The sequence below is a fragment of the Panthera leo genome, chromosome C1 (assembly GCF_018350215.1).
Source record: "Panthera leo isolate Ple1 chromosome C1, P.leo_Ple1_pat1.1, whole genome shotgun sequence".
NCBI classification, from domain to species: Eukaryota; Metazoa; Chordata; class Mammalia; order Carnivora; family Felidae; genus Panthera; species Panthera leo.
The window spans coordinates 91,588,175-91,614,507 of record NC_056686.1 but is presented as its reverse complement, the minus strand read 5'-3'; the positions used below and the strand labels follow the sequence as shown (position 1 = coordinate 91,614,507).

At 40.5% G+C, this 26,333-nt stretch overlaps 1 protein-coding gene across 2 annotated transcripts in view; it reads left to right on the top strand.

The window, feature by feature from the left end:
* Positions 1-26,333, top strand: part of VAV3 (vav guanine nucleotide exchange factor 3) — a 468,861-nt gene that overhangs the window by 90,683 nt on the left and 351,845 nt on the right. Inside the window, exon 1 of one of the 2 annotated variants that reach the window (XM_042953183.1) lies at positions 20,738-21,224. The exons of the other annotated variant lie outside the window; for it this stretch is intronic. Coding sequence (XP_042809117.1) covers positions 21,021-21,224 — 204 coding nt within the window. The 5' untranslated portion in view covers positions 20,738-21,020. Of the gene's footprint in view, positions 1-20,737; positions 21,225-26,333 lie in introns of those variants that run through there. 2 annotated transcript variants of the gene reach the window in all.

Genomic DNA, 26,333 nt, shown 5'->3' with positions numbered 1-26,333 from the left:
TAGTCTGATTTATAACTTTTAAATATTTAGATATATGATGTGTGGCTTCTATTTGTACTTTTGCCCCAGGCTGGCCTGCTGTACTTAAAATATATTTTCCTTCTAGATGTTCAGACTATAACGGTTTTTTCCCATCTCATGATATGTGGGTTTGCTTAAAGGAGGATACCCCCAGATTTAAAAGCCAGATGGAGTATTTATAAATAACCAGAGAATCTTGATGCTGCTAAGCTAATTGTGTTTCTAAACAACTTATTGAGACCTTCACATATAAGATACATTAAAAATACAAAATGCAACTACTGGTATATATCCTATTAAATGAATCAAGAGAGTTTATGAAATGAATAATTATATAAATTATTTATAGGTTATATAAATCTGAGAAAACTTTATAATAGAGTGCTAAATGAAAAAAATAAGTTATACAATAGGGTATAGAACAAAGTGGCACTTTTATTTTTAAAAAATGTGGCCCCTGGGTGGTTCAGTCGGTTAAATGTCCAACTTTGGATCAGGTCATGATTTCGCAGCTCATGAGTTCGAGCCCTGCATCAGGCTCTGTGCTGACAGCTTGGAGCCTGGGGCCTGCTTCAGATTCTGTGTTTCCCCTTCTCTTTATGCGCCTCCCCTGCTGTCTTTCTCTCTCTCTCAAAAATAAACATTAAAAAAATATTTACCACACACACAAAAAGGAAAGAGTACATACCTAAATGGAATAGAAGGTCTTTGGATGGAATTCTTGGTTATTTTATATTTTGTATCTTTTGAACTCTTCTGCACTGATCATGTATTACTTTTGTAAAATAAAATTAAAATAACAGTACAGGAAGAAAATGCTTGAAAGCCAAGGTAGTAAAAGACATTGTTGGATTTCTTTCCCCTGTTGATTATATAACAATAAAATGGTTATATTTTGTTCTATGTTCCACTCAAGGAAATTTTTTTTTTTTTACAGGGTCAGATCTGTAGGGCCTGGGAGGTTTCTGCTGAGTTTATACAATGTATGTTTAATTTAATTTCAATTTTACAGAGGGTCAAAGGATCAAGTCAACACACATTGATGCAATAAAGGAAGCTTTTCACTTTATCTGGACCTCCTGTGTTGAGATGTTTTCTGGCTTCTTTTAAATATAAAGAAGTTAGTGGACTCAGAATTTCACATATGATAAAAGAGCATCAAGGTTTCCATTGCATTTTATTTATTTTGTGGTCATTAAACAAAATGGTGGGACCTACTCAGATTGGCATGTGGTTTTGTAACTGTTACACAGATTTTCCTGAAACTTGAACAAAGGTTATAAATATTTGATTTACTGAGACAGCACTATAGTTCACAGACCTACTAGCCTTTGCATGAGTGGTTATCATAAACAGATTATTCATCAGCTTTCTGTTGTTCTTGTTAAGACAATTAAAATACTTAGATTAAAAGACATTTTTTTTACTAATTATCTCTATCAACTCCTAATAGAGCTCATGTGATTTTATAAATTGGTGACCTCTTCAGCCATTGCATTTTATTGGCTAAAGAATGTTGTACAACTTGGATTTTTTATGAACATAAAAGCTTTGGTTCCAAACAATACTTAAAAAATTGTCAAGCCAGATGCTCCCCTATTAGAGAGACCCTTCCTTAATCTGCCTGACACATGGGAGAGCCAATTAACTAGTTAATTAGTTGATTTATTAATGTTGACGATTCAAAAAAAGATTTCTCAACTTCACCTTCTTGAATACTGCAGTATTTCAAACTCTCATTATTTTCTTTTGAAGTAACAAGCTCTTAGTGAATATATTTTATGTTCCTATTACTATGCAAGGCTGGAGGAGTTAGGAAAACTGGAAACAAAAGGCAGCAGAACAAATTGGGGTGATGGCATGTGTCATGGGCTGCTCTTGGGTTTTGGCATCAGACAGACATCGGTTTGAATTCTGGTTCTGCTACTTATTGGCTCGATTGTGTGACTATGGGCAGTTTATTTAGTTGTCAAAAGCTCTACTGAAAAGCTTAATAAAATCCACCTTTCAGACTAGGAGTGAACATAGTGCATGTGAGTATCTGACACTTGGTGGAGGTAAAGGCAGTGGAGAGGAACAGAATGAGAAACAGCACAAAAGCAGTCATGGGAAGGGAAACGAAGGAGGAAAGATTCGGTAGTTGAAAATGAACAGCAAACTATTCCCAGTGGGGTTTCAAAGGCTCTTTGTATTCTAAAGATGTTTATTTAAATAACCTTTAACTTTCCTTTTGGGGGGATGACTAGTCCTTGTTCTTTTAACTAGTTTTTCCTAACTAGTGTTTCCTCACAACCTCCATTTTCAACCCCTTAATCGTCATGGCTTTCCTCCCGTAGTTTCATACGTCTCTCTCTGGGTGTGGATACTGGGAGTTTGAACAGTCCTCAATGCCCATGAAGAGAGTGGAAATAAGAATGACATCACTCTTGCTCTCCCCTTCTCTGTAATTAGTCAAGAGAAAGAGAAGTGAGCAGCAGAGGACAGTTTAAATATATGTTCCTAGGGGTGCCTGGGTAGGCTCAGTCAAAGGCTAAGTGTCTGACTGTTGGTTTCAGCTCAGGTCATGATCTCATGGTTCGGGAATTTGAGCCCCGTGTCAGGCTCTGCGCTGCAGTGAGGAGCCTACTTGGGATTCTCTCTCTCTCTCTCTCTGCACCTGCCCTCTCTCAAAATAAATGAACTTTAAATATATGTGTCTAAGTATATGTTACTGACCAAGTACGCTGCAAAGAGCCGGTGTAGTAGTGATTGCTAACACTTTTAGAGTACCTCCCGTGTGCCAGGCACTGGTCTAGGTATTTTATACATACTAATTTAGTAACCTCACAGCAACTCAATCCAGTATATACTAATTTATCCCCACTCCACAGACCGAAGTACAGAGAGGTTATATAATGTATCCAAAGATACAGAACTAGCAAGTGACAGACATGGGAGTTGAACGTTCACAATCTGACTTCAGCAAAGGCACTTGTAACCACTGGGCTATTTGACCTCACACTAGCTAAAGACACTAGGTCTTGAGTACTTGAATAAATAATTTGGCAAAGCTGGGGGTGGAAGTGGGAATGGAGTAGTTTCATGGGGGTGACATGAGCTGATGATCTCTATTGCATTGGAGAAGTGAAAAATAAGATTGGATTGACAATTTGGAGACAAATTATTTCTCAAAATGTGTGACATTATAGTCTTTTATGAAGAGTCTCAAATAGGATAGGTTATAAGGAACTCCTGGAGATTCAGGGCTAGGAAACATGATGAGAAGTTGATCCTGTGGGAGAATGAATTAATAAGGTTACAGATCACACCTGAAAGGATAAGGTCCAGGTAAGACGAAAAAACAAAACCAATAATCCAAAAATGCTTGATGATAATTAAGATGAACACAATGCAGTCAAATCTTTCATGGTTTTGAATCTGATGGACTGGGAGAGAGTGTGGGTGCCTTTAGAATCAGAATTTTGAGTTGGAAGAGACTTTAGAAAAAAATCTAGTCCAACTCACTTAACCAGTTAGTCAAGAAAAACCAAAGCCCAAGAGATTGCCCTAGGGCACAAGGGCAGATGTGGGGAATTAGGGGTAGAACCCTGGTTTTCTGCCAGTGGTTCAGTGTGTTACCCAGACACTGAGCTTCTATAGCTTAGCAGATGCTCTCTAGAACTTAAAACATGGCTGCAAGTGGACGCGTGTGGATGGGCGGGCTGTGTGTGAAGCCCATGACGCATTTAGGACCGTACTTGCTACAGTCATGACCAGCAGTTTGACTGAAGTGGGAAATTGATAAGAGGAGCCATTTTAGGGAAAACTTACCATATATGTATGTATGTGTGTGCACGTGTGTGTGTGTGTGTGTGTGTATTTTTTTTAACCAGGTCATTTTTTGATGGGAGAGGAAGGAATAGATTGTGGATAATGACTTTGCACTTCATAGTTTCTTTGAATGTAGAAAAGAAATGTCAACTGTGTTATAGTTTGTTCTCAAAAGTAAGCAGATTTGGATGAGTATTGACTGAAACTAGTTTATTTTTAAGGGAGAATGTTTTTCTTTTCATTTTGGAGACTAGGAACTTTAGATGTTTTGCATGAAATTTTACTAAGCATTGATGAGACAATTATTCACTTAGAGACTCTACAAAATTCACTTTTACTTGAAGAGGATGTTAATGAATGATTTTCTATATTTCCTGATAATTCTGTATAATCCTCTGTTGAATTTCAAATACATTTTATCTTCTAAGATAATTAGGTAGAGTCAGAGGACAGTAATGTGTAATCTTGGTTCTACAAGATTAATTTATTACTTTTCTTCTTCATGGAAGCCTCAGGGTTTAAAACACTTCATAATTGAATATTTATTCCTTATTTAATTGAAGTTACAAGTTCTTTGAAATAAATCAAGATAAAGTATTCCATGTTGACATGAAAGTATCCTTTTGGCATGTGTTGGTGGGAACTTGGGCACTGGTTTTTCTTTATGGGAAAAAAACCTTTTTATCTTGGGCTGTGACCTTTATAAGTTCTAATGTAAAACATGTTATTGATGGGAGCCTAACTGGTGTAAAGCCACAAGAACAGCAAAACTGATTTTATGTGTTTTTTTTTTTTTAATACTACGTGGCAATGAGAAAGAATGAAATATGGCCCTTTGTAGCAACGTGGATGGAACTGGAGAGTGTGATGCTAAGTGAAATAAGCCATACAGAGAAAGACAGATACCATATGATTTTATGTTTTAAACGGTTACTTTTCTTGACCACAAGATCTCTCCTGTCCACACTACAATTAAATCTATCATTTGCTTTCCTCCTCTTATATTTGATAATATCCCTTTCTTGTTAAAAGGAATTGTTAATAGCAGAGAATTTGCTTCCTCATCATACAAAATTTATGAAAGATAAGAGAAAAAGAAAACAACAGATGAGATAAGATAGTAACAATTGCCATATACATTTTTAATAAAAAATTTAAGCTTCTGAACTTCTTCAAAAATTAAAAAAAGAACAAAACTTGAAGTCTAAAACAACATTTATTTCCCATATTAAACCTAAGATCTGTGGGCAATCCTTTTCCCTTCGGAGCCTTTGAAGCAAACCACTTACTTCTCATGGGTGCTTCTTGAAAGGAAATATTGTTCCTTTTGAAACCATTCATTTGAGAATGATTGGACTTGGATTTTAGCCCTATTGTTTTTTCAGCATAAAATAATGTGTTTTTTTTTCAGTAATATTTTTTAGGATTTTTATTCATCATTTATTAATTAGAAACACTCTATGATTTTTTAATCAGTGTTGGTTAGAAGAAAGGAAAATATATCTAGATAGCTTAAGCAGGGAATCTTCCTTAAGTGAGTGGCAAAAATATTAGCTCATTCATGATTAGGAAAAATAGGAAAAAATATAAATGCTTGTTCCTAAAATTATAAGATTCAAAAATGCATCCTTACTAAAATGAAACATTCTTTTTTTAAAAGGATTAGCAGGGTGGGTAGACATCCTAAGTACTGTGCTTTTTTTTGGCAATAGTTATTTTCCTGACTAAACAGAATCCAATTGATTAAAAGTGACAATACTTCTTTGGTTTTTTTTTAAAAGAGCCTATGGGGACCTGGGTGGCTCAGTTGGTTGAGCATCCAACTTTGGCCCAGGTCATGATCTCCGGGTTTGTGAGTTCGAGCCCCATATGGGGCTCTGTGCTGTCAGTAAAGAGCCCACTTTGGATTCTCTGTCCCCCTCACTCTCTGCCCCTCCCCCTCTTGCTCTCTCTCTCTCTCTTTCACTCTCTCTCTCTGTCTCCCCAAAATAAATAAACCTTAAAAAAAAAGCCTATGGAATGATTTGCTGTAGATTTTAATACATGGGTGGGAAAGTGGGGATGATGCCAGAGAGCCCTGCTAAAGTAGAGACGAGTTCTCTGAGTCCCTGCAACCTATATATTAGAAGAAATAAACAAATAAACTCTGTGTTGTTTGTAGCCAGAAACTTTGATTTTAAATTCTCTCCTATGGGCTCAGAATACAACAAGGGTTTGCTGGTGGGTGTTACTCTCCCTAGTAGTGCTCCACTGAGGTCTCAGAGACTATTTGTTCTAGTAGGTGACAGCATGAGACAACCATAGACGTCATGGGACCATAGGGGTGGGAGGGTGAAGGGTAGGGGGTTAATCGGGGGAAGGAGGAGGGAGAGAAGCACCAAGGTGTGGTAACAATGAGGGGTCAGGGGGTAGTTGGTATCATTGGTATTAACAGAAGAGAGGATGCTCAGGGGACTGGGGATGCGATGCTACTGACCCTATAGCAGTGTAACTACATGTAGATGCTTTAGAAATCATTAGATATAATGTTATTTCTAGCAGGTAGAGGGGAAGTAGGGCTTTGAGAGGGGACACAGAGTTTAAATGTGCACATGGCCAAAAAGGCAATAGTGAGAATAGCAAATACAATTTGTACAGTTAAGAATAGCATACTTCATTTTAGATGCACACTTTTATAAATCATTATAAAGTCCATCAAGGTAAAGATTTTTGTCTGTCTTATTTGTTGCTGAATCTCTAGCATTAGAAAAAAATGGATGATCAATAAATATTTGTTTAAGAAATGAGTTAATTATCAAAGACCAATTTGGAACCTTAGAAGGGGAACAAACGGACTCAGATAAGGAAAGTAAATCCCTAAAGTGGAATTGAGACCAGCCTCTAGATACTCCCATTGTAGATTTCATAATCCCTGGGGAATGAGGGATTACAGTTCCATAAAACCACACCTGTAGAAGACATATGGAATGGGCCTCAATGAATATTTTATGAAGCATGTATAGTCTGCTGTTAAGTTGCTTCAATAATTTTTCACTAGTGTTTTTTCCCTCTGCAGTCCAAATTAAAAAAAAAAAAACCTTTTACGTTTTATTTTATTTTTGAGAGAGAGAGAGAGAGACTGAGTGCAAGCAGGGGAGGGGCAGAGAGAGCGGCAGACACAACCCAAAGTAGGCTCCAGGCTCTGAGTTGTCAGCACAGAGCCCCACGTGGGGCTCAAACCCACAAACGCGAGATCATGACCTGAGCTGAAGTGGGATGCTCAACCCACTGAGCCACCCAGGCACCCCTACCATCCAAATTTAATAAGACATTTTTATGCTCTGTAAATCAGATATTGAATCAGGATTGGCCCTAACTGACTAACTGGAAGGCACTTAGAAGTGCTGTAGCAGGGGTTCTACCCCTCACTCGGGGGCAGTGTTATAAAGGGCATCTTGGGGCGCCTGGGTGGCTTGGTCGGTTAAGCGTCCGACTTCGGCTCAGGTCACGATCTCGCAGTCGGTGGGTTCGAGCCCCGCGTCGGGCTCTGTGCTGACAGCTCAGAGCCTGGAGCCTGTTTCAGATTCTGTGTCTCCCTCTCTCTGTGGCCCTCCCCCGTTCATGCTCTGTCTCTCTCTGTCTCAAAAATAAATAAACGTTAAAAAAAATTTTTTTTTTAAATAAATAAATAAAGGGCATCTTCACAGGGACTAATGTCCAACCAGTCTTCTGGTGGGCACCGCCGTGGATTCAGGTAATACAGAGTGGCAGCTCCACTGGGCTGTCCAACCTCGTAATTTCTGTTATTAGTTTCCAAAGAGTCTTTCCCTTGATCCTGTATCTACTGCTTTCTCAACTGTTCCCTATGCTCTCGGCCCCTGCTTCCTACCCTAATTCTCCTCCAACGCAAATTTAAAATCTTCCGCTGTCTCCCGTAAAACTCATTTTGGTATTCCTCAGTTCTTCTAACTCCCCAGTTACAAAGCCTCAGAGCATTTTTAACTTATTCCTGCCTGTTGTCTCCACCAAGTCCAGTTGATTCTATAAAATGCTCCATAGTTGTTTCTCAGTCTGGGTCTTTTTTGTCTTCTGCTTGTTCAGTGCAGTAACTTCTTATCTGGACACCCGGCCTCCTAAAACTATCATTTTCAGGCATACCGAGGTCAGAGTTTCCATCCCAAGTTCCTGCTTTGAATCACATTTCTCTCCTCTTCAAAAATTCCTGGTGGCTTCCTGGTATCCCTATTCTATCTTGCCTTTGAGAACCTCCATGATGTGGCCCTGCTAACAATCCAATGTGGCTTCCTGATACTATCCCTCTGGACCAGCCAGCCTGCTTCTCATTCCCTGTTCCTCCAAAAAGCTTTGTTTGTTCTGAATTTCTTTTTTGCTCATGTGATTCTTCACTTGGATAGCCCTTCCTTGCTACAAAATCTTACCTCTTGTGTAAAGACTCTTTAAATGGTTTCATGTTTCTTTGTTCTCCCATTTCCAATAATGTGTTTATTATCTGTATAATTCATTTTGGTCATTGCTCACGGGTCATTTTGCAATATGATTTAATTACTACATGTTCCTATTTCATCATTTCCATTATACATTATTCACTTCTTTATACATGTTCTAGTCCTCAGTCTGGTGCTATATAAACGTAAAGAAACTCAATAAACACTTATGTACTTGATGAATACCGCTGTGGTTTAATGGAAAGAAACTTCTGTTTTCAGAATGGAATGGAATGGAATGGAATGGAAAGAAACTTCTGATTTCAGATTTGCTTCTGATCTCTGCTGCTCCATAGCCATGTAATACGGGAGAGTCACACAACTCCACTGATTCTCAAATTTTATTATTTTCAGAGAAGCATCTGGATGTTTCATCCAAGGGACCTAGAAATTACAGTATCACAGGGCAGAGTCTAAAAAATTGAAGAGATACTCACCCCTTTGGGTGATAACTGTTGAAACTTGGTGATGGGTGCAGGATGTGTAGTGACTATCCCTTCCACTTTGGTATAGGTTCAAAATTTTTCATAATAAAAGGCAATCATCATCATCCTGGAGCAGCAGTCAAAAATGCAGAAATTCTGATTTAACAGATTCCTAGATATCCCTCATAAATTCTGATTTTGTGGATTGAAGTCATGCTGTTATAAACATTGCTCTAGCTCTCTGAACCCTTTTTTTTTTTCTAACCTGTAATATGTCTACTCCGCAGGTCTACTGTGAGTAAAATAAGCTGTGTAAGAACATGAAGTTCAGTTCCTGGCTCACAATCTGAAGCCCAGTATATGTTTAAAATAACATTATCCTGGACCCGTTAGGAAGGACTTCTGCTCTCATAAATGGCCAATGACCATTTATAACCCAGAAGATTAATTTAGACAACCAAGGCCAAGAATGAAAAAGAATGAAAGAAGTGAAAGAATTTGATTAAGAGTAGTCTGACACGTCCTCTCTTTCTCATGCTCTGCTAAGTGATTTGACCCCTTCTCGGAATGACCTGCAACCAGACTTAATTTGAAGAGCTCAGAGATAACAAATTGCCAATAACCAGGGCATTTCATGGCTGGTCTCACTAGATTGGTGACTAAGCTAATTTTCAACAGCTGGAAGGACTTAACCTCTCACACATAAATCATGTATAGTTCAGACGTTATGGAGAAAATCATTCTGAAAAACAAACAGACTATACACCTTCTGTAAGTGAAGTGTGATTTAGGATTATTGAGGAAGAATTCTGAGACTTTTATTGAACATATTTTTGTTTTAGGTCACATTTTTATTTGCTCATAGTAATCGCTTATTGATAACTAAATAGATAGCATTTAACACGATGGTTGTACTAGATACTTTATCTTCTTCAGCACTTTTGGAATGAATTTGTTTTAAAATCAAATGGATCACACCATTCCTGAGTTATATTTGTCCCGTCTCCAGTCACCACTACGCCCTCTACACCCACACTTTACCCCTTCTAGACTGCTTCTTACACTCTACTCAAAACTTTTAGAGAAAACTGTTTCAAGAAGGTAAAGTCTAGACAACAAAGTTAAATATGCACAAGAATGCTGTAAGTAATACGAAAGCTTTTCGTAGCTAAAGACTAAAGGTAGCATGTCTACAGTGATAGGTCAGAGACTGCTCATTCATTTGTTCATTCATCAGTATTTAGTGAGCTCTTGGGAATTCCCAGATGAACTAGACACTGTTTCCTTAAGGATTCTTCTTAAGACCAATAAAAATAACTATCAGACGAAGTAGAAATTATACTGGTGGGGGTGGTTTGAGGATGGGGTTGTCCCTCATTATCAGGGAAGGCCTTTCTGAGGAGGTGGCCCTTTACCTGGGTTTGCAGGAATCTAATGTGGGCAAAGGGATGTGCCGGAATTCTCCTACCCATTCATCATATGCATTGGCTACAGACCTGGCTTAGTTTAGAGCCACGTTTTGTGGCCATGGAGCACAGCAGGGCTTGCATGGCTGATGTAGGATCTGAGTACACTGGCAACATTTATTTAACAGCTGCTCTCATTTGCCACAGTGTGTAACTGGAATGAGATGGCAATTTGGTTTTTAATCCTGTTGCAAAATGACCATTGCTTAGCTCATTCCTGAAAGATCCTTTGAAAAGTGAAATTCAAGGCTTGGATTTTCTCCAGTTTATCTGCAGAGTATGAGAACATTGTGGAGAACTTTTGTGTAGAAAACCTGGAGGGAAAGACAGATCAAAAGTAGAGAATATTTTTAAACCTTTATCTCGTTTGGATCAGTTTCCCCAAATACCAAAGTATTACCTATACCTTTAAATGCAAAAAAGGGTAGTTAAAGCTGACTCCCCAAATAATTAGATTTTATTTAAAAGCTACATGAGAATTTCCTCACTGATACTAGTTTCTGGCTCTTTAGAGATGCAAAAAACTTTTTAATCTATAATGGAATTATAACTATTGAGACATAATTATAAGACATTATTAAAGAACAGTTAAGCTTTTAATCTCTGAATGTGAGAGATGTAATAAGTATGAGAAAAGCAATTATTAGGCAGAGATCTGATACAGAATGTCCAAATCGAATGTGGTTGCAAAGCAAAGACCTTCCTGATGATCCTCATTCCAGTGCCAGAGAACCACTGGTTTTGGGTCAGCAGTATCTGCCTCTTTTTCACCTCAACTAAAAATTAAACTGGTAGCTTCCACAGAGGTGTGGGGCCACAGTTTCTACCATCTACATGCACATCACAGCAAGCAGCTGTAAAGAGAGATTTCAGCCAGCAGCCACATCCTCCCCGGCACTTTCAAATAAGGGACAGATCAAAATGAAAGGCACTGATAGACAGCCAGCAGCCAAATCTCATTCGCTTTGATTCAAGTAACTCAGTTCACCATCAATGTGATGGAAACAGGCTGGGAGACCACAGCCCTTGTGCTCATATTGATCACCTGTCTTCGCTAGCAGCCTATGGCAGCTCCTCTCCCATTGTTTGGTGAGAAAACTGAACCACTTAGCAGAGACGCAGGGCAGTGTGGGAGATTCATGCGGATACTTGGGGTGGGGGGCGGGAGGGGGTTCACTGTGAATTACCTTGGTTAGTCAGGATGTTCAATATTTTGGAGTTTCTAATTAATGCTTTCAGCTCTTTTTGCTTTATTAAGTTGCATCTGTGTTAACTCTTTTGGGGCCTGGGGACACCCCAGAAGTTATTTCTGTCCTGGGCACTTGCAGTGATTAAGAAGAGGGAGGGAAGGGGCCACAAATGTGGAGATACCAGGATTCCAGAAGAGAATAGACTTCATTTAGCTGGCTGCTCTTCTAGGCCTGGGGCAGACCTCAAGAGAAAGGTATTCTGTGTTCTGCCTATCTAGCAATCCTTCCAGTTCTGTACCTGTTTGTTATTTTACTAACTACTAACTGTCATAAGCAGTTAACATTAAATATAAAAACACCACCACTGCATAGAAACATCCTGGATCTTTGTGCCATCTTTCATATCCTTGTCTTACAACGGTAACTAAATTTTCACAGAGATTTAGTAGGGGATCCCGTTTTACTTTTACTCTGTAATTCCACATGAACTTTAGAAGAGAGTTTGGCACTTAGGAAGTGCTAAACATTTGTTAAATGAGGAAGTAAATCAGATTTGATATATTGGTAGGTGTTTTTGGTAATGGACCATAGTTTTTCATTTATTTTTTATTTTTTAAATTTACATCAAATTAACATATAGTGCAACAATGATTTCAGGAGTAGATGCCTTAATGACCCTTACCCATTTAGCCCATCCCCCCTCCCACAATCCCTCCAGTAACCCTCTGTTTGTTCTCCATATTTGAGTCTCTTATGTTTTGTCCCCTCCCCGTTTTTATATTATTTTTGTTTCCCTTCCCTTATGTTCATCTGTTTTGTCTTTTAAAGTTCTCATGAGTGAAGTCATATAATATTTGTCTTTCTCTGACTAATTTCGCTTAGCATAATATCCTCCAGTTCCATCCATGTAGTTGCAAATGGCAAGATTTCATTCTTTTTGATTGCCAAGTAATACTCCATTGTGTGTGTGTATATATATATACCACATCTTCTTTATCCATTCATCTATCAATGGACATTTGGGCTCTTTCCATACATTGGCTATTGTGGATAGTGCTGCTATAAACATGGGGGTGTATGTGTCCCTTCAAAACAGCACATCTGTATCCCTTGGATAAATACTAGTAGTGCAATTGCTAGGTTGTAAGGCAGTTCTATTTTTAATTTTTTGAGGAACCTCCATACTGCAAGTGGCTGCACCAGCTTGCATTGCCACCAACAGTGCAAAAGAGATCCTCTTTCTCTGCATCCTCACCAACACCTGTTGTTGCCTGAGTTGTTAATGTTAGCCATTCTGACAGGTGTGAGGTGGTATCTCATGGTGGTTTTGATTTGTATTTCCCTGATGATGAGTCATGTTGAGCATTTTTTCATGTGTCGGTTGGCCATCTGGATGTCTTTGGAGAAGTGTCTATTCATGTCTTTTGCCCATTTCTTCACTGGATTATTTGTTTTTAAGGGTGTTGAGTTTGATAAGTTCTTTATAGATTTTGGATACTAACCCTTTATCTGATATGTTGTTTGCAAATATCTTCTCCCCCTCTGTCAGTTGCCTTTTAGTTTTGCTGATTATTTCCTTCACTGTGCAGACGCTTTTTATTTTGATGAGGTCCCAGTATTTCATTTTTGCTTTTGTTTCCCTTGCCTCTGGAGACATGTTGAGTAAGAAGTTGCTGCGGCCAAGATCAAAGAAGTTTTTGCCTGCTTTCTCCTTTAGGATTTTGATGGCTTCCTGTCTTACGTTTAGGTCTTACATCCATTTTGAATTTATTTTTGTGTATGGTGTAAGAAAGTGGTCCAGGTTCATTCTTCTGCATGTCGCTGTCCAGTTTTCCCAGCACCACTTGGATATTCTTTCCTGCTTTGTCAAAGATTAGTTGGCCATACATTTGTGGGTCCATTTCTGGGTTCTCTATTCTGTTCCATTGATCTGAGTGTCTGTCCTTGTGCCAGGACAATACTGTCTTGATGATTACAGCTTTGTAGTATAGCTTGAAGTTCGGGATTGTGATGACTCCTGCTTTGGTTTTCTTTTTCAAGATTGCTTTGGCTATTCGGGGTCTTTTCTGGTTCCATACAAATTTTAGGATTATTTGTTCTAGCTCTGTGAAGAATGCTGGTATTATTTTGATAGGGACTGCATTGAATATGTAGATTGCTTTGGGTAGTATCGACATTTTAACAATATTTGTTCTTCCTATTCAGGAGCATGGAATCTTTTTCCATTTTTTTGTGTCTTCTTCAATTTCTTTCATAAGCTTTCTACAGTTTCCAGTGTATAGATTTTTCACCTCTTTGGTTAGATTTATTCCTAGGTATTTTATGGGTTTTGGTGCAATTGTAAATGGGATTGATTCCTTGATTTCTCTTTCTGTTGCTTCATTGTTGGTGAATCATAGTTTTTCATTTTTTGAAAACATGAAAATAATTTTCCTATTTTTTTTTAGGTCTACCATTTCCTCCTCCTCTCTCTTTAAAATAATCTCAATTATCGTTGTTCTCTCAGAGCAGTCTTCCTTAGATTTATCCCTTTCTTTCTTACACCCTAATTCTATATTATGATCTAAACAGCCCTAAATTTTAGTTCCTGAGAAATGTCAGAGAGAAGAGAGAAGAAAGCAGGAAGAACACATGAATTATTTCCTAAATCTAGGAAATTTCTGTGAGAATAACTTAAAAGTTTGGCCAGCAACAAACCAAACAGTTTGAAACAGAAATGGTTATTGTATTTTCATTCTGGCCGGATACATGGTGTTCTTCTAGTGCCGACAGTGAGACTCCCTTTGTATTTGTGTGTGGAATAAAAACAAGTGGGTGATTTTACAGGTAACCTAATGCCAGGATTGCAAAGTAGAGCATAAACAGTCTGTGAAAATACATAAATGGGAGAATGTCTGTCTGGGTGCACATGTGTGAGGTTAATAAGGCACATTAGATTTTTATTTTGGTGCTTTTTAGCATTCTCATGTCAGTTTCCCACAAAACTGGCTGGCTTTCTTGTTAAATCACTCCCGCATTGTCATTGTGGGTCTGATGATCAAAAAAGATAGTTTTCTAAACCTTCTAAACTTCAAAATCACATGTTGGGGTTCCTGGATGTTTCAGTTGATTGACCATCTGATTTTTGATTTCAGCTCAGGTCATGATTCGAGGGTTGTGGGATTGAACCCTGTGTGGGGCTCTATGCTGAGCATGGAGCCTGCTTAAGATTCTCTAAATCTCCCTCTGACCCCTCTCCCCACCCCCCCAGATTAAAACAAAAACAAAAAACCTCATGTCATTCTGGAACATAGCACAACACAACAAAATAAAACAAAAGCCTTACATCTGAAAAGAATAAATGAATACTTAACAAACTTTAAAACACATTAATCAGAATATTTTATTTATTTACTTTTTAAGTTAATTTATTCTGAGAGATAGAGACAGCGTGAGGGAGGGCCAGAGAGAGAGGGAGACAGAGAATCCCAAGCAGGCTCTGCCCTGCCAGCATGGAGCCTGATGTGAGACTCGAACTCACAAAACCATGAGATCGTGACCTGAGCCAACAAGAGTCAGATGCTTAACTGAATGAGCCACCCAGGCACCCCCAAAATCGGAATATTAAAAAAAAACAAATAAAGAATTAAAACAACATTACTGTATCAAACAGATTTCACTTCTTTTCCTGATATTTGAATGGCAATAGAAGGGAATTTCATTTATGTAAATATTGAAACTGTACTTTGTTACTGGGTTTGCATAGGCATGGAGCATTCAAACTTGGCTGTGTATAAAGCCATCTTTTTGGAGTCTGCTCTTGGGAATCTCTCTGTACCTTCAGTCTCCAGGGAGGGAGAATGGCATCACAGTGATATGTGTGTAACTTAGCATCACAGTGTTTGGGTTCTCACACTGGTTCTGCCCCTTACTGGCTGCTTGAATTTAGGAAAGACAGTTGAGCTTCTTTAGTGTTGGTTTCCTCATCTATAAGATGAAATAAATAATAGCACCTATCTTAGAGAGATTACGATAATCAAATAAAACGAAGCATAGAAAGCACATAGTTCAATAGCTAGCTGTCAGTGCTTTTAAGAACTCAATAAATAGTAGCTGTTGCTATATCGGGCATCAGTAAATATATTAGCTTTCTCAGGTAGTTCCTAATTGTGTGATAATGGATTTTAATTGTTAAAAAACATTCAAACAAAAATAAATGAAATAGGTGTTCTGAATTATTTGGAATGGGGAATGGGACACTTTCTAGTATTCCTGTAGTCTCTTCACGTGGGTAAAGTCAATCAGTCCTGCAGTATTGCTTTATTTTCCCAAGGACATTGTTGGTGGCTGGAATAAATCTGGGTGACATGTGGAAATGGCAAATGGAACTTTTAGCCTTGCTTTCTCCTTTCTCAGAATTACTATCATCATGTGGTTTATATCCTATTCATTTCATTTATCCATCCCACCCATCCATCCATTCATTCGTCCATCCACCCATCCCCTACTAAGTGCTAGGCACCGGAGATATGACATGAATTAGATATATTTATTCCCTGTTCCTGAGGAGCTCATAAGAGGAGCAGGGTGGAGGTTCAGGGAAGGTGCTGGTAGTTGTGATGTCAGACACTTAGATAATTATTCTACAACTAACTGAGTATCATGATCGTGATATGAATAAGGATTTTTTGGAAAAAGGGACACCACAGGCTTCCCACATTGGATTTTGATATTCACCATCTCGGTATGAAGAGCTCTTTCTTTGACAATTTATTTATATCAACACCCAAATAAAATTGAAATGTTCCACAAATTAGATCAAGACCCCTAATTGATCACATAGCTATTTTAGCTAGTGAGCTTTCCCCTGCAAGTCCAGCCTTCTCAGTCATATTTAAAACATAACGCGTACACATGTTACTGCTAATGTTCCACAGTGGACTGTTGTCTAACCAGGGCGTGAGGGCTGCAGCATGTTTGATGTGAACCAGAAGATGCAGCTGAGGTGAGGTTCATTTGGTGAATTAAACCTTTGGAGCTTCATTGTATGACTGTGTGTGTGTGTATCCACAGTGGAGAGAGTGAGAACACTTATATTTTCATTTATTTGGACATGAGTTAGCTAATTAGCATTTTATTGGTCTATCCCTTGTAACACAAAGACTTTGAGTCATGTTCTTATGCTCCTTTTTAGGCTGCTTCTATGGAGCCTATCTGTGTCATAAATTATCTCCCGTAAATTTCTTTTGTTAGATGCTAAGTGACAGTTTGAATAAGGGCCATTATCATCATTGTTATCATCTTCATCATCAACATCATGGTTGTTGTTGTTGTTGTTGTAATTATTATTATCAGGGCTTAAACATGTTAGAAGAGAAAAGAAAATCCTATGATCCTAATGAGATCTTGCTCAGTTATACCTAAAAATATTTAAATTCACACTTATTTGAATACCTACATTCATATTTATTAGAAGAATGGTTGTTATAGAAATGTCACTCTAACCCATCCTATCTTTGCAGTGGTTCTTTGGTGTTTATTTTAAAACATTATCATTACTAGAAACTTAAAGCCTACATCCCTAATGTTTGTGAAACAAAGCTACATTTGATTGTAGCTGAAGAAAATTAACCCAACAGACAGAGTCTGGAATTCAGTTTGTAGTCTACATTATTTCTGTTTTTGCCTTTTTAATGCTTTCATGAATAGATTTATCTTTTTTTTTTAATGTTTATTTATTTTCAAGAGAGGGAGAGACAGAGTGTGAGTGGTGGAGGAGCAAAGAGAGAGGGAGACACAGAATCCAAAGCAGGCTCCAGGCTCCGATCTGTTAGCACAGAGTCCAATGTGGGGCTTGAACTCACAGATCACAGATCATGACCTGAGTCGAAGTTGGACGCTTAACCAACTGAGTCACCTAAGCACTGCAAATCGATTTACCTTTGATATGCTTTATAGCATCAGTGATTCACATCTGTGATACAAAACAAATAAAATAAGGAATAAGAAATTTAGGTTTCAGAATTTCTCGGTGGTAGATCTTAGTGCTTTTGTAAACTTAACAGTTGAAAGAATAAAAAGAAAAAAATTGGCAAAGACTGAGTGACAGCACAGATTGTAGCAAGAAATGACTTTATGTGGCTCCCATCTCCTTTACTTTATAGTTCTGTGGTATGTTAGGACTGATGCATAACCTAGTGAATTCTCTAATCCTTACTTTCTGATTATGGGGTAATTTTGAACGTGGAAAGAGACCTGGAGTGTGATATCCTTCATCTATTGCTGTCTTGTCTTTCCTGAAGCTCAGATGCCACCCATACTGTTTCCCATTTTTATACTAAGTAAGGCTGAAGCAAAGATCCAAAGTTCAGAGCAATGCAAGAGAGAAGAAAGGGCGCCTGATATGCTGGAGGGCCCAGAAAGGCTAGCGAGACACACAGGATGGAGCAGACCTTCTCTTCATGTGGCCTGATAGTAACACCATGAATGTTTCCTGATCTTTTCACTACCAGGAAGAGAGGACAGAGAGAGTAGAAAGAGGCAACATAGCTCATTTGTTCACTCATTACTCACTTACTCAACTAATATTTATTGAGCGCTTATGGTATGCCAATCACCAAGGTTAGTTCTGGGAATGTGGAGATGAATAAGTCACCATCCTTACCTTCAAGGTGTTTCAGTCTAGTAGGAGAGATTTAAACTAGTAATTAAATTCACTAAAGTGATTATTATAATGGGGAGCAGCTTTGAATAGAAACAACACAGATGTGGAGCCCAAATTCACCCTGTTTTGAGAGCTTAGTAACCCAGAAGAAGGGTGCTTAATGCCTTTGATATCCTTTCTTCATCTGTTAGGAAAGGGGAACATCTTCTAACTTGCAGTTAATGTTTGTGAAGTGGCCAACAGAGGGCTTGGCATTCAGTAAATGGTAGAGTGTGGATGTGCCTCAGGAACTAATGCAGGCCTCAGGGCAGTGGGTCAGCTGAGTCCTAGTCACAAGTTACACGTGCAAGAATGGCCTTCACTCGAACGCTGGGGCGCTGGACTAGCAAAGAGTGCCACTGATGGAATTTAGTCCTTATCTCCCAGCTTTCACTGTCACTAGGTGGTAAGATTTTAAAGGAAAAGGAATTTGGCTGACAGCTCAAAAAAGCCCATTGTCATTTTTGTTCTTGCCCAATTTCTGACACTTTAATGAGTTCCACATGATTCACATTTTGCCACTTAGCCCCTTGTTTGTTTGAGTAACTCTGTTTCTCTAGCCTCCTTACCTTCTAGGCCTTCCATATCTTTTCCTCTTGCCCTTCTCTCTACTCTCTGGTTTTATATTTTGAAGTCATATTATATATTATGATACAGTATATATTAATTGTAAAAAAAGTTAAATAGAACTTGTTTGGTCATTGCTGCCTATCTGTGAACTCAAAGCTATTGGTTAATGACTATGGAGCTCTAAGTGTTAGGCAGCACACGTTTTATGCATTATATCAGTGCTTCTCAGACTTTAACGTAAATATGTAGCACCTGGGGATCTTGTTAAAAGGTAGGCTTTGATTCATTTGGTCTGGGGGTAGAGCTCAAGAGTTTACATATCTAACAAGCTCCTGAGTGGTGCTGCTGGCCCATGGACTGCATTTTGAAGAGCAAGGCGTTGTATCATTAGATTCTGCCAACACTATGAGGTATTATTTTTCCCCTTTTACGTATGTGGAAACTGAAGGTTAGAGGAATTTGGTAATTTTCTCAAGGTCATGTTGCTAGAAACCAGCCGAGCTCAAACTCTAAACCCAGGTCTGCCTCTTGGTATAGTGTATATTACCTGGGCTTTGGAAATATCCTACAAAACCCAAGAATGATCCATTGCTACCTGAAATGGAATTTATACCTAGTTATTCTTTTTCAAGTGCAACTTCTTTTTCATTTTAATTTCTCTTTATGCAAGATTGTGTATTACATGGTGATTCAGATGTGTTGGTTTTGTTTCTAAAGATATGTAAAGCTTAGTATGATTTATTTGCCAAAATTGTAGTTTAGGAAACATGGTGCCATTGATGTAATCTGGGTTGAACACAAGGGGAAACTGCTGGGGAAGGATGCATGTGAGGAAAGGAAATCCTCAGGCTGATTTATTGTTTAATGCTCAGCGTACACAGTGTGCTACGATTTTCACAGGCTAATGGAAAAGGACACAGTCCCTGTCCTTAACAGATCAGATATGCTTTAAAAAACATTTTGACCTTTTTTATAAAATTAATATGGTTCATAATAGAAATTTGAGCTACGGAAATGTAATACAATAGAAAAAAATCTAAAATCCCACCTATTGGGTTTCATTACTTTTTATTTTTAAATTTTCAAAGGATACGTCTCGAAAGGGTGAGCCCCAACCACATTTATATAAAACAGTAAGAGTTCAATGTGGTGGTATCTTGCCATGAATAGTTTAAACACTGTTTTTGGTTTTGAGGGGCAGCGGGAGTAAACGGGGCCCAGTTAGGAGTCCCCAGAGGATTTAAGAAATGTGACTGCTCTGCTTGAGTCAGCTGTGAGTTTCGGGGGGGCACAGTACAACTTTGCTAAGGGTCTCAGATCTTAGCCCGACCCGCGCAGCTGAGGACTGATGCTAATTGCTCTCCCAGCCACCTGGGCCTGGCTCACCGACGCATGCGCAGTGTGGCCGCCTGAGCTCCGGGGGCGTCTCACCCGCCTATTTCTCCCCCGAAGGTTTCTTTGCGATCAGAAAAGCGTTAGGATTGCGACGAGGAGCAGTTACGAGTCTGAGAGGGAAACCGTCTAAGTGAAAAACACCTGGCATCGAAGTAGGCTCAGGGGTTAGGGGCAGGTTCCCGCAGGCGTTTCCCCACACACTTTTAAGGTGCCAAAACATCCTTACCAGCAACTAACTTGGAGAAACAGTAATTATCTTTAGGAAGAGAATTCAGGGGCTAGAACAGAAAGGGGTGAGGGGTGACGATCTCTAAAACTTTAAGCACTGCGCTCTCAAGATGCTTTGGGCCCTTTTTTCGTTTCTCCGGGGAGTCCAGGGGCCACAATTAATCCTTTACTCCCCTCGGACCCTTTAAAAAATTTGCTGTCGCCATCGAGGGGTCTCAGTAGGAGACCCCTCTGTATTAGTGTTCAGCCCCACTCTCCCCAAACCGGGAAGCTAGCCCGAGGGAAAACTCCCTGAACACCTGCGGGCTCTTAGTGGGCGGGGGCGCTGGGCGGCCCCCTTCCCGCCGCGGGCACAGACCCCAGGCCGGGGCGGCGGCGCTCTCCCACCGCGCCTCTTGGGACTCGCAGACGGCAGCGAGAGCGGCCGGCGCGCTGGGCATGCTCAGTCGCCGGGCGCCGGGCTCGCGAGTCGGAAGCCTGTGCGCCGCCGCCGCCGAGCCGGCCGGGGCGCACGGAGAGCGCGCGGGACTAGCTGCAGCGGCGGCTGGGCGGCGGAGGAGCCGGGCCGGGACTGGAGCCGAGCCCCGCGCGGAGCCCCCGACCCGCCCGCCGCGGCGCCTGCTTCCCCGCACCCCCGCAGGGCAGCGGCGGGCCGCGGCTGGCGTCGGCGGGGCGCGGAGGAACCGCGGCGGCGGCGGCCCCATCCTCGCCGCCTGCCCCGGCCGGGCCGTGTCCCGGAGCCGTCGGGCATGGAGCCCTGGAAGCAGTGCGCGCAGTGGCTCATCCACTGCAAGGTGCTGCCGGCCAACCACCGGGTGACCTGGGACTCGGCGCAGGTGTTTGACCTGGCGCAGACCCTTCGCGATGGAGTCCTGCTCTGCCAGCTGCTCAACAACCTCCGGGCGCACTCCATCAACCTGAAGGAGATCAACCTGAGGCCGCAGATGTCCCAGGTAAGGAAGCCGGCGCGGGCGCCTCCGCCTCCAGCCGGCATCTCCCATTAATCATCCGGCTAATTTCTTTGTGTAAATGCAAACGTCTAGGTGCGCTCAGCTTGCCCTGCCTCCCAGCCTTCTGCTTTGGGAACCGCTTCGGCTTTTTGTACCTTGGCCTGGAATGGTTTGGGTGGTTTAGGTCTTCAGCTGAATGCTGAAGTCCTGCGTCCGGAGACGGTAATGAGGATTTCGTAAAGGCTTTCTGCGAGGCGGGAAAAAATAAACTGTCTTAGGGTGCCCTTCACCTACTTTTGTGTGTGTATGTGTGTGTGTGTGTGTGCGCGTGCGTGTGTGTGTGTGCGTGTAGGACAACAAAAGGAATTTGCTCCAGCTCTTTTATAGTAACAATGGAGAGGGATACAGGGAGATGATGGGGGTGATTTTGCTCTTATTCTGTTCTTTTGCTTTGCGTGTCGTCCCCATGTTTTCTTGAAAGAGGAACCATGACATAAATGATGACTCTAGGAAGTGGAGGGCGTTCCGGTACCGTTATCTGTACGGGAATGACACTGGTCAAAGGGAGGAAAAGGGAGCACCGTGCAGCGGTTGCTCCCGAAAGCCCCCGGAGCTTGTGGCCAGCTGGCCAGAGAGGTGGTGTTTACAGCTTCTCCGAAGCCATGTGAGAAGGAGCGAGTCCAGCCTCTCAGCGGCGACAGGAAACAAGTTTCGCTAAGACCTTCTGCTTTTCCTTCGTTCGGTGCTTGCTCAGGTGGTGTGGTTGGTGCACGCTTGGCTCCTGTGGCTGGAGCTTTGCCTGGCGGTGCCTCTTCGAGGGGTTAAAAACAACTCTGGAAGGCTGCATGCGTCCGAGTCCACTCAAAAGTCACGGCTCAGAGGAATAGTAGTTTTTTTTTTTTTTTTGGTCCCGTCAGAAAGTTTCCATGCGTACAGATCTTGAACACGGTTCAGCACATCTCTTTGCTTTTTCCCATTATATAAAAAACCACGTTCAACTTAACAGGGAGGAGGAGCCCCCTTCCATGACATTTTATCACTATTCCTGAATGATAGTCTCAACCACTTAGCAACTAGAACAGTGCCTTTTACAGTATAATTGACTCATAAGATTAAATAATTGTGGATTTAAAGTTAGAACACACACATTCATCTCTTCTTCTTGATGTCGGTGTTTCATCAGGGGCCCTCTGCACCCCAAATTCTATATTCCTTGCCTATCCTATCTGCCTTCAGTCAGCTGGTTAGCAGTCCCCAAGACAAAACAGGCTTGTAAGTGGTGAGAACCATATGATTTCAGAAGTGGATAAATTATTTCATACTTTCCCATAATCCTGGGTGGTGATTGCTAACTCTATGGACCTCTTCAAAGTTGTCTCAATTCTGGATATCCTGTTAAGGGGTTAACAGACATTTTCATTAAGCTGGAAGTTGTTATTCTGAGCAAAGTTCTACTGGAGCTGCACTTGGCTATGGAGTTTACAGATCACTATTTTCCACCTGGCCAGTAGCCTCAGGAGGCAGTGTGGGTCAGGATGGCTTGGCCCACCAGCAGGGAATACAGTATTGTGTGCACTTCCTGAAACTTCAGTTTCCTGGAACCCTCAGGGGCTGTTCAATAAGTTGTTCTCCATAATCAATCTCTCTGGGCAGCTGAGAATCTCCCTCTTTCGATCTTCTAACCTTTATTTGATTGTTAACAATGGATGAAAATATTTTCAAATGTGATTTTGGTCTTTGTAGAATATATTTGTAATATAAATTTTTGGTGACTGAGGATAATCATTGTAAGTATCACTAATGAAAATGGAGCACAGATGATGCTCTGAAAACTGAAATCCCTACTGGGGGTACCACAGTGAACACATCGGGATCCTTGCCCTGTAAAGGAATTACAGCACTGTGCTATCAGATAAGCTACTGGGTTATAATGAGGTAAACAGCTAAATGGCTTTCCTTAGGCTATTTTGCTTTTGGGTTCTTAAGTCTGTCCAGCCCTGAGCTTTCTGGTTCCAAATTCAATGCAGTTTCCTCTGTAATGTCCTGCGAGTGAGGGCTTTTCTCAAAAGTGAACCCTGGGAGGCTACTGCCTGAATATGGTGATGTCTGTTGTGGCTTCCTTCTTGGTTCTTGACCACTTTGCAGAGAGAGAAGGTGGCTGAACAGCTGAGTCTGTATTATACAGATTGTTGTTAAATCCTTAAGTGACACTTATTAACGGTTTCATTAAACAAGGTGATCTATTTAACATGCCTACAGTGCTCACCTATAGGTGTTCACTAGTAGTAAAATTAAAACATTTTCTTGTTTTTTTGCTATTGTCATATAAAGAGTTAGAAGGTTACAATGAAAAATTTAAAACAATTGTAAGGTCCATAAACCCCTTTGGGCAGACCTTTCTATTTCTGGATCTAACTTCTGTCTTTCTAGCTGCTTCTGGTTCTAAGGCTCCTACCCCATCAGCAGTATTCATGGTATGGTAAATAACCTGGTAACCCAGTGAAATCCTGACCTGCATCCCATCAGACTTTATTCTTCTGAATTTAGAGATGTCATTACTATAAAGGCTTTTGCCATTTCTAGTGTCTACGAGTCCTTCTGTCCACCTGATTTAGGTTCTGTTGAAGATGATATTAATTTGAATTTCTTTATAGCACATGATCTTCCAAGCCAGGAAATAACTATAAAGTCTCACCTCAGAGTTTTGTCACATTTGAGACTGTGATGAACAGATGTTGACAAAGGGAATTTTAGTCTGTTGATGTTTTGCTTATTGGCTGTTTTTAATTATCCTGTAACAGGCTATACAGTGAGTAGCCCCTTTTGATAAGAGTATTTATCTCCAATGAGTGCGATTTCTTCTATTCTCTTGTTAGCCTTCTGCCTTGTTTGCATTAAAAAACCCTGCAAATAACTGCTCAATTATATGTTTGAATCTTGAGGTCTTAAATTAATAATCCTTCAAAATAGAATATAAATGGGATCCCAGTCTCCAATTGTTCTTCCTGGCTGTGCTACCCGTCTTTTTAGTCTTGCTATATTAGGAGGAGGAGGAGGAGGATCTTTTTCAGTTCAAAAATACATATAAATATATGTATATATTTTTCATTTTTCTTTGTTTTAGAGAGAGAACACAGGGGAGGGAGCAGAGGGAAAGAGAGAATCCCGAGCAGGCTCTGTGCCTGATGTGGGGATTGAATTCACAAACCATGAGATCATGACCTGAGCTGAAACCAAGGGTTTGATGCTTAATTGACTGAGCCCCCCAGGGGCCCCGAGATCTATCAATGAGATTATCTTAATCCTACTGTTTTGTAATTTAAAATTTTTCTTTATTCTATGTCTTGGGATGATAATATATTTGAATTTACTGACCATTTGTGTATGGTATGGGTAGACTTTGAATTGTCTTAAAATGAATTATTCAGGCTTCCAGGGTTCTTTCAACAAATATCTGGTTCTGTGTCCTAGGAACTGTTGTAGATACTGGCTTGGAGCAATAAACAAACACCACAAAATCCCCGCCCTGAAAGGATTTATATTTTAGTGGGGGAGATGGACAATAAAGAATGAAATGGCTATATAATATGTCATATGAAGAGATTTCAACCAAGTAAGGGACTAGAGCAAAATATCATTTGATTTTTTTTTTTTTTTTTTTTTAGAAGGTAGTCAAGAAAGGCTTCTCTGAGGGGGTAACAGGTGAGCAGGGACCTGAAGAGAATGAAGGAATGTAGGAATATGGATGTTTTGAAAGAAGAATATGCCTGGCAAGGGAATACCAAGTGCAAAGGTCCTGAGGTCAATTAAATGGTGGGTATACTGGAGGAAAAGCAAGGCCATTGTGACTGGAGGAGAGTGTGGGAAAGAGTGGTCACGATGAGGTCAGAGAAAATAGGAGCCAGCTTTTTAAGCCTAATGTGTCATTGTAAGGACTTTGACTTTCACTCTGAGTGAAGTGGGAAGTCCCCTGACCTGACTTACCTTTGAACAGGGTCACTCTGGCCACTGTGCTATAGAACAGCAAGAATGGAAGCCGTCAGGTTCATATAGTCACTTTAGCAAGAGATGACGGCAACTCTGACCAGAGTGATAGCAGGGCAGATGGTGACAAATAATTAAGTTCTGGATATATTCTGAAGGGAGGGGCAGTAGTTTATTTTATTTTTTTAATGTTTATTTATCTTAGAGTGTGGGTGGGGGAGAGGGGCAGAGAAAGAATCTTAAGCAGGCTCCATACTTAACAGAGAGCCTGGTGCAGGGTTCAGTCTCATGACCATGAGAACATGACCGGAGCCTAAATCAAGAGTTGAACACTTAACTGAGCCATTCAGGTGCCCTAGGAGTTTATTGATGGAACCAGATTATGTATATGAGAAGGGAGGAGCCAAGAATGACTCCAGAATTTTGGCTTAAGAAATTGGAAAGAGGGAGTTGCTATTACTGAGATGGGGAAAACTAGAGCTAGGATAGCTCTGGGTGGATGTTCGAGGAGGGGGGAGACTTGGAGTTAGTTATGTTTGAAATGCCCTGTAGACATGTAGGTGGAGAGACTGAGCAGGCAGCGGAGAAGTTGGGAATGTAGATGTGAATTTTGGAGTCGGGTATAGGTGGTATTCAAAATCATGAGATTGGATGAAATCACCCAAAAAGTAGTGTTTAGAAAGAAGAGGTCAAAGGAATAAGCTATTGGGCCTACCCGTGTGTCAAGGGTAGAAAGATGAGAACCAAAAAGGAGCTGAGAGAGAATGGCCATGAGGCAGGAGGGAAGTCAGCAGAGTGTGGTTTCAGGAAACCAAGCAAATAAAGTGTTTCTGGGAGACAGAGTGAGCAGACATGTCAATGCTGCTGATAGATGAAGTAAAACAAGGATGGAAGATGGACTGTCAAATGAAATATTTTGGTGATTTGAGAGAAACAGATTTGGTGTGTGATGGGCAAACACCCCATTGGAGAAGAACAGGTAGGAGGAGATGATCAGTACAGAGGGCTATACCCCTCTCCAGGAGTATTGTTGCTATGGTGGTGGCTTTTAGGGAAAAGAGATCTAGAGGGTTATTTTCTTGTCCAGTAGAATTTTAATTCTATACCTATTAAAAGAGCTCTTTTAGA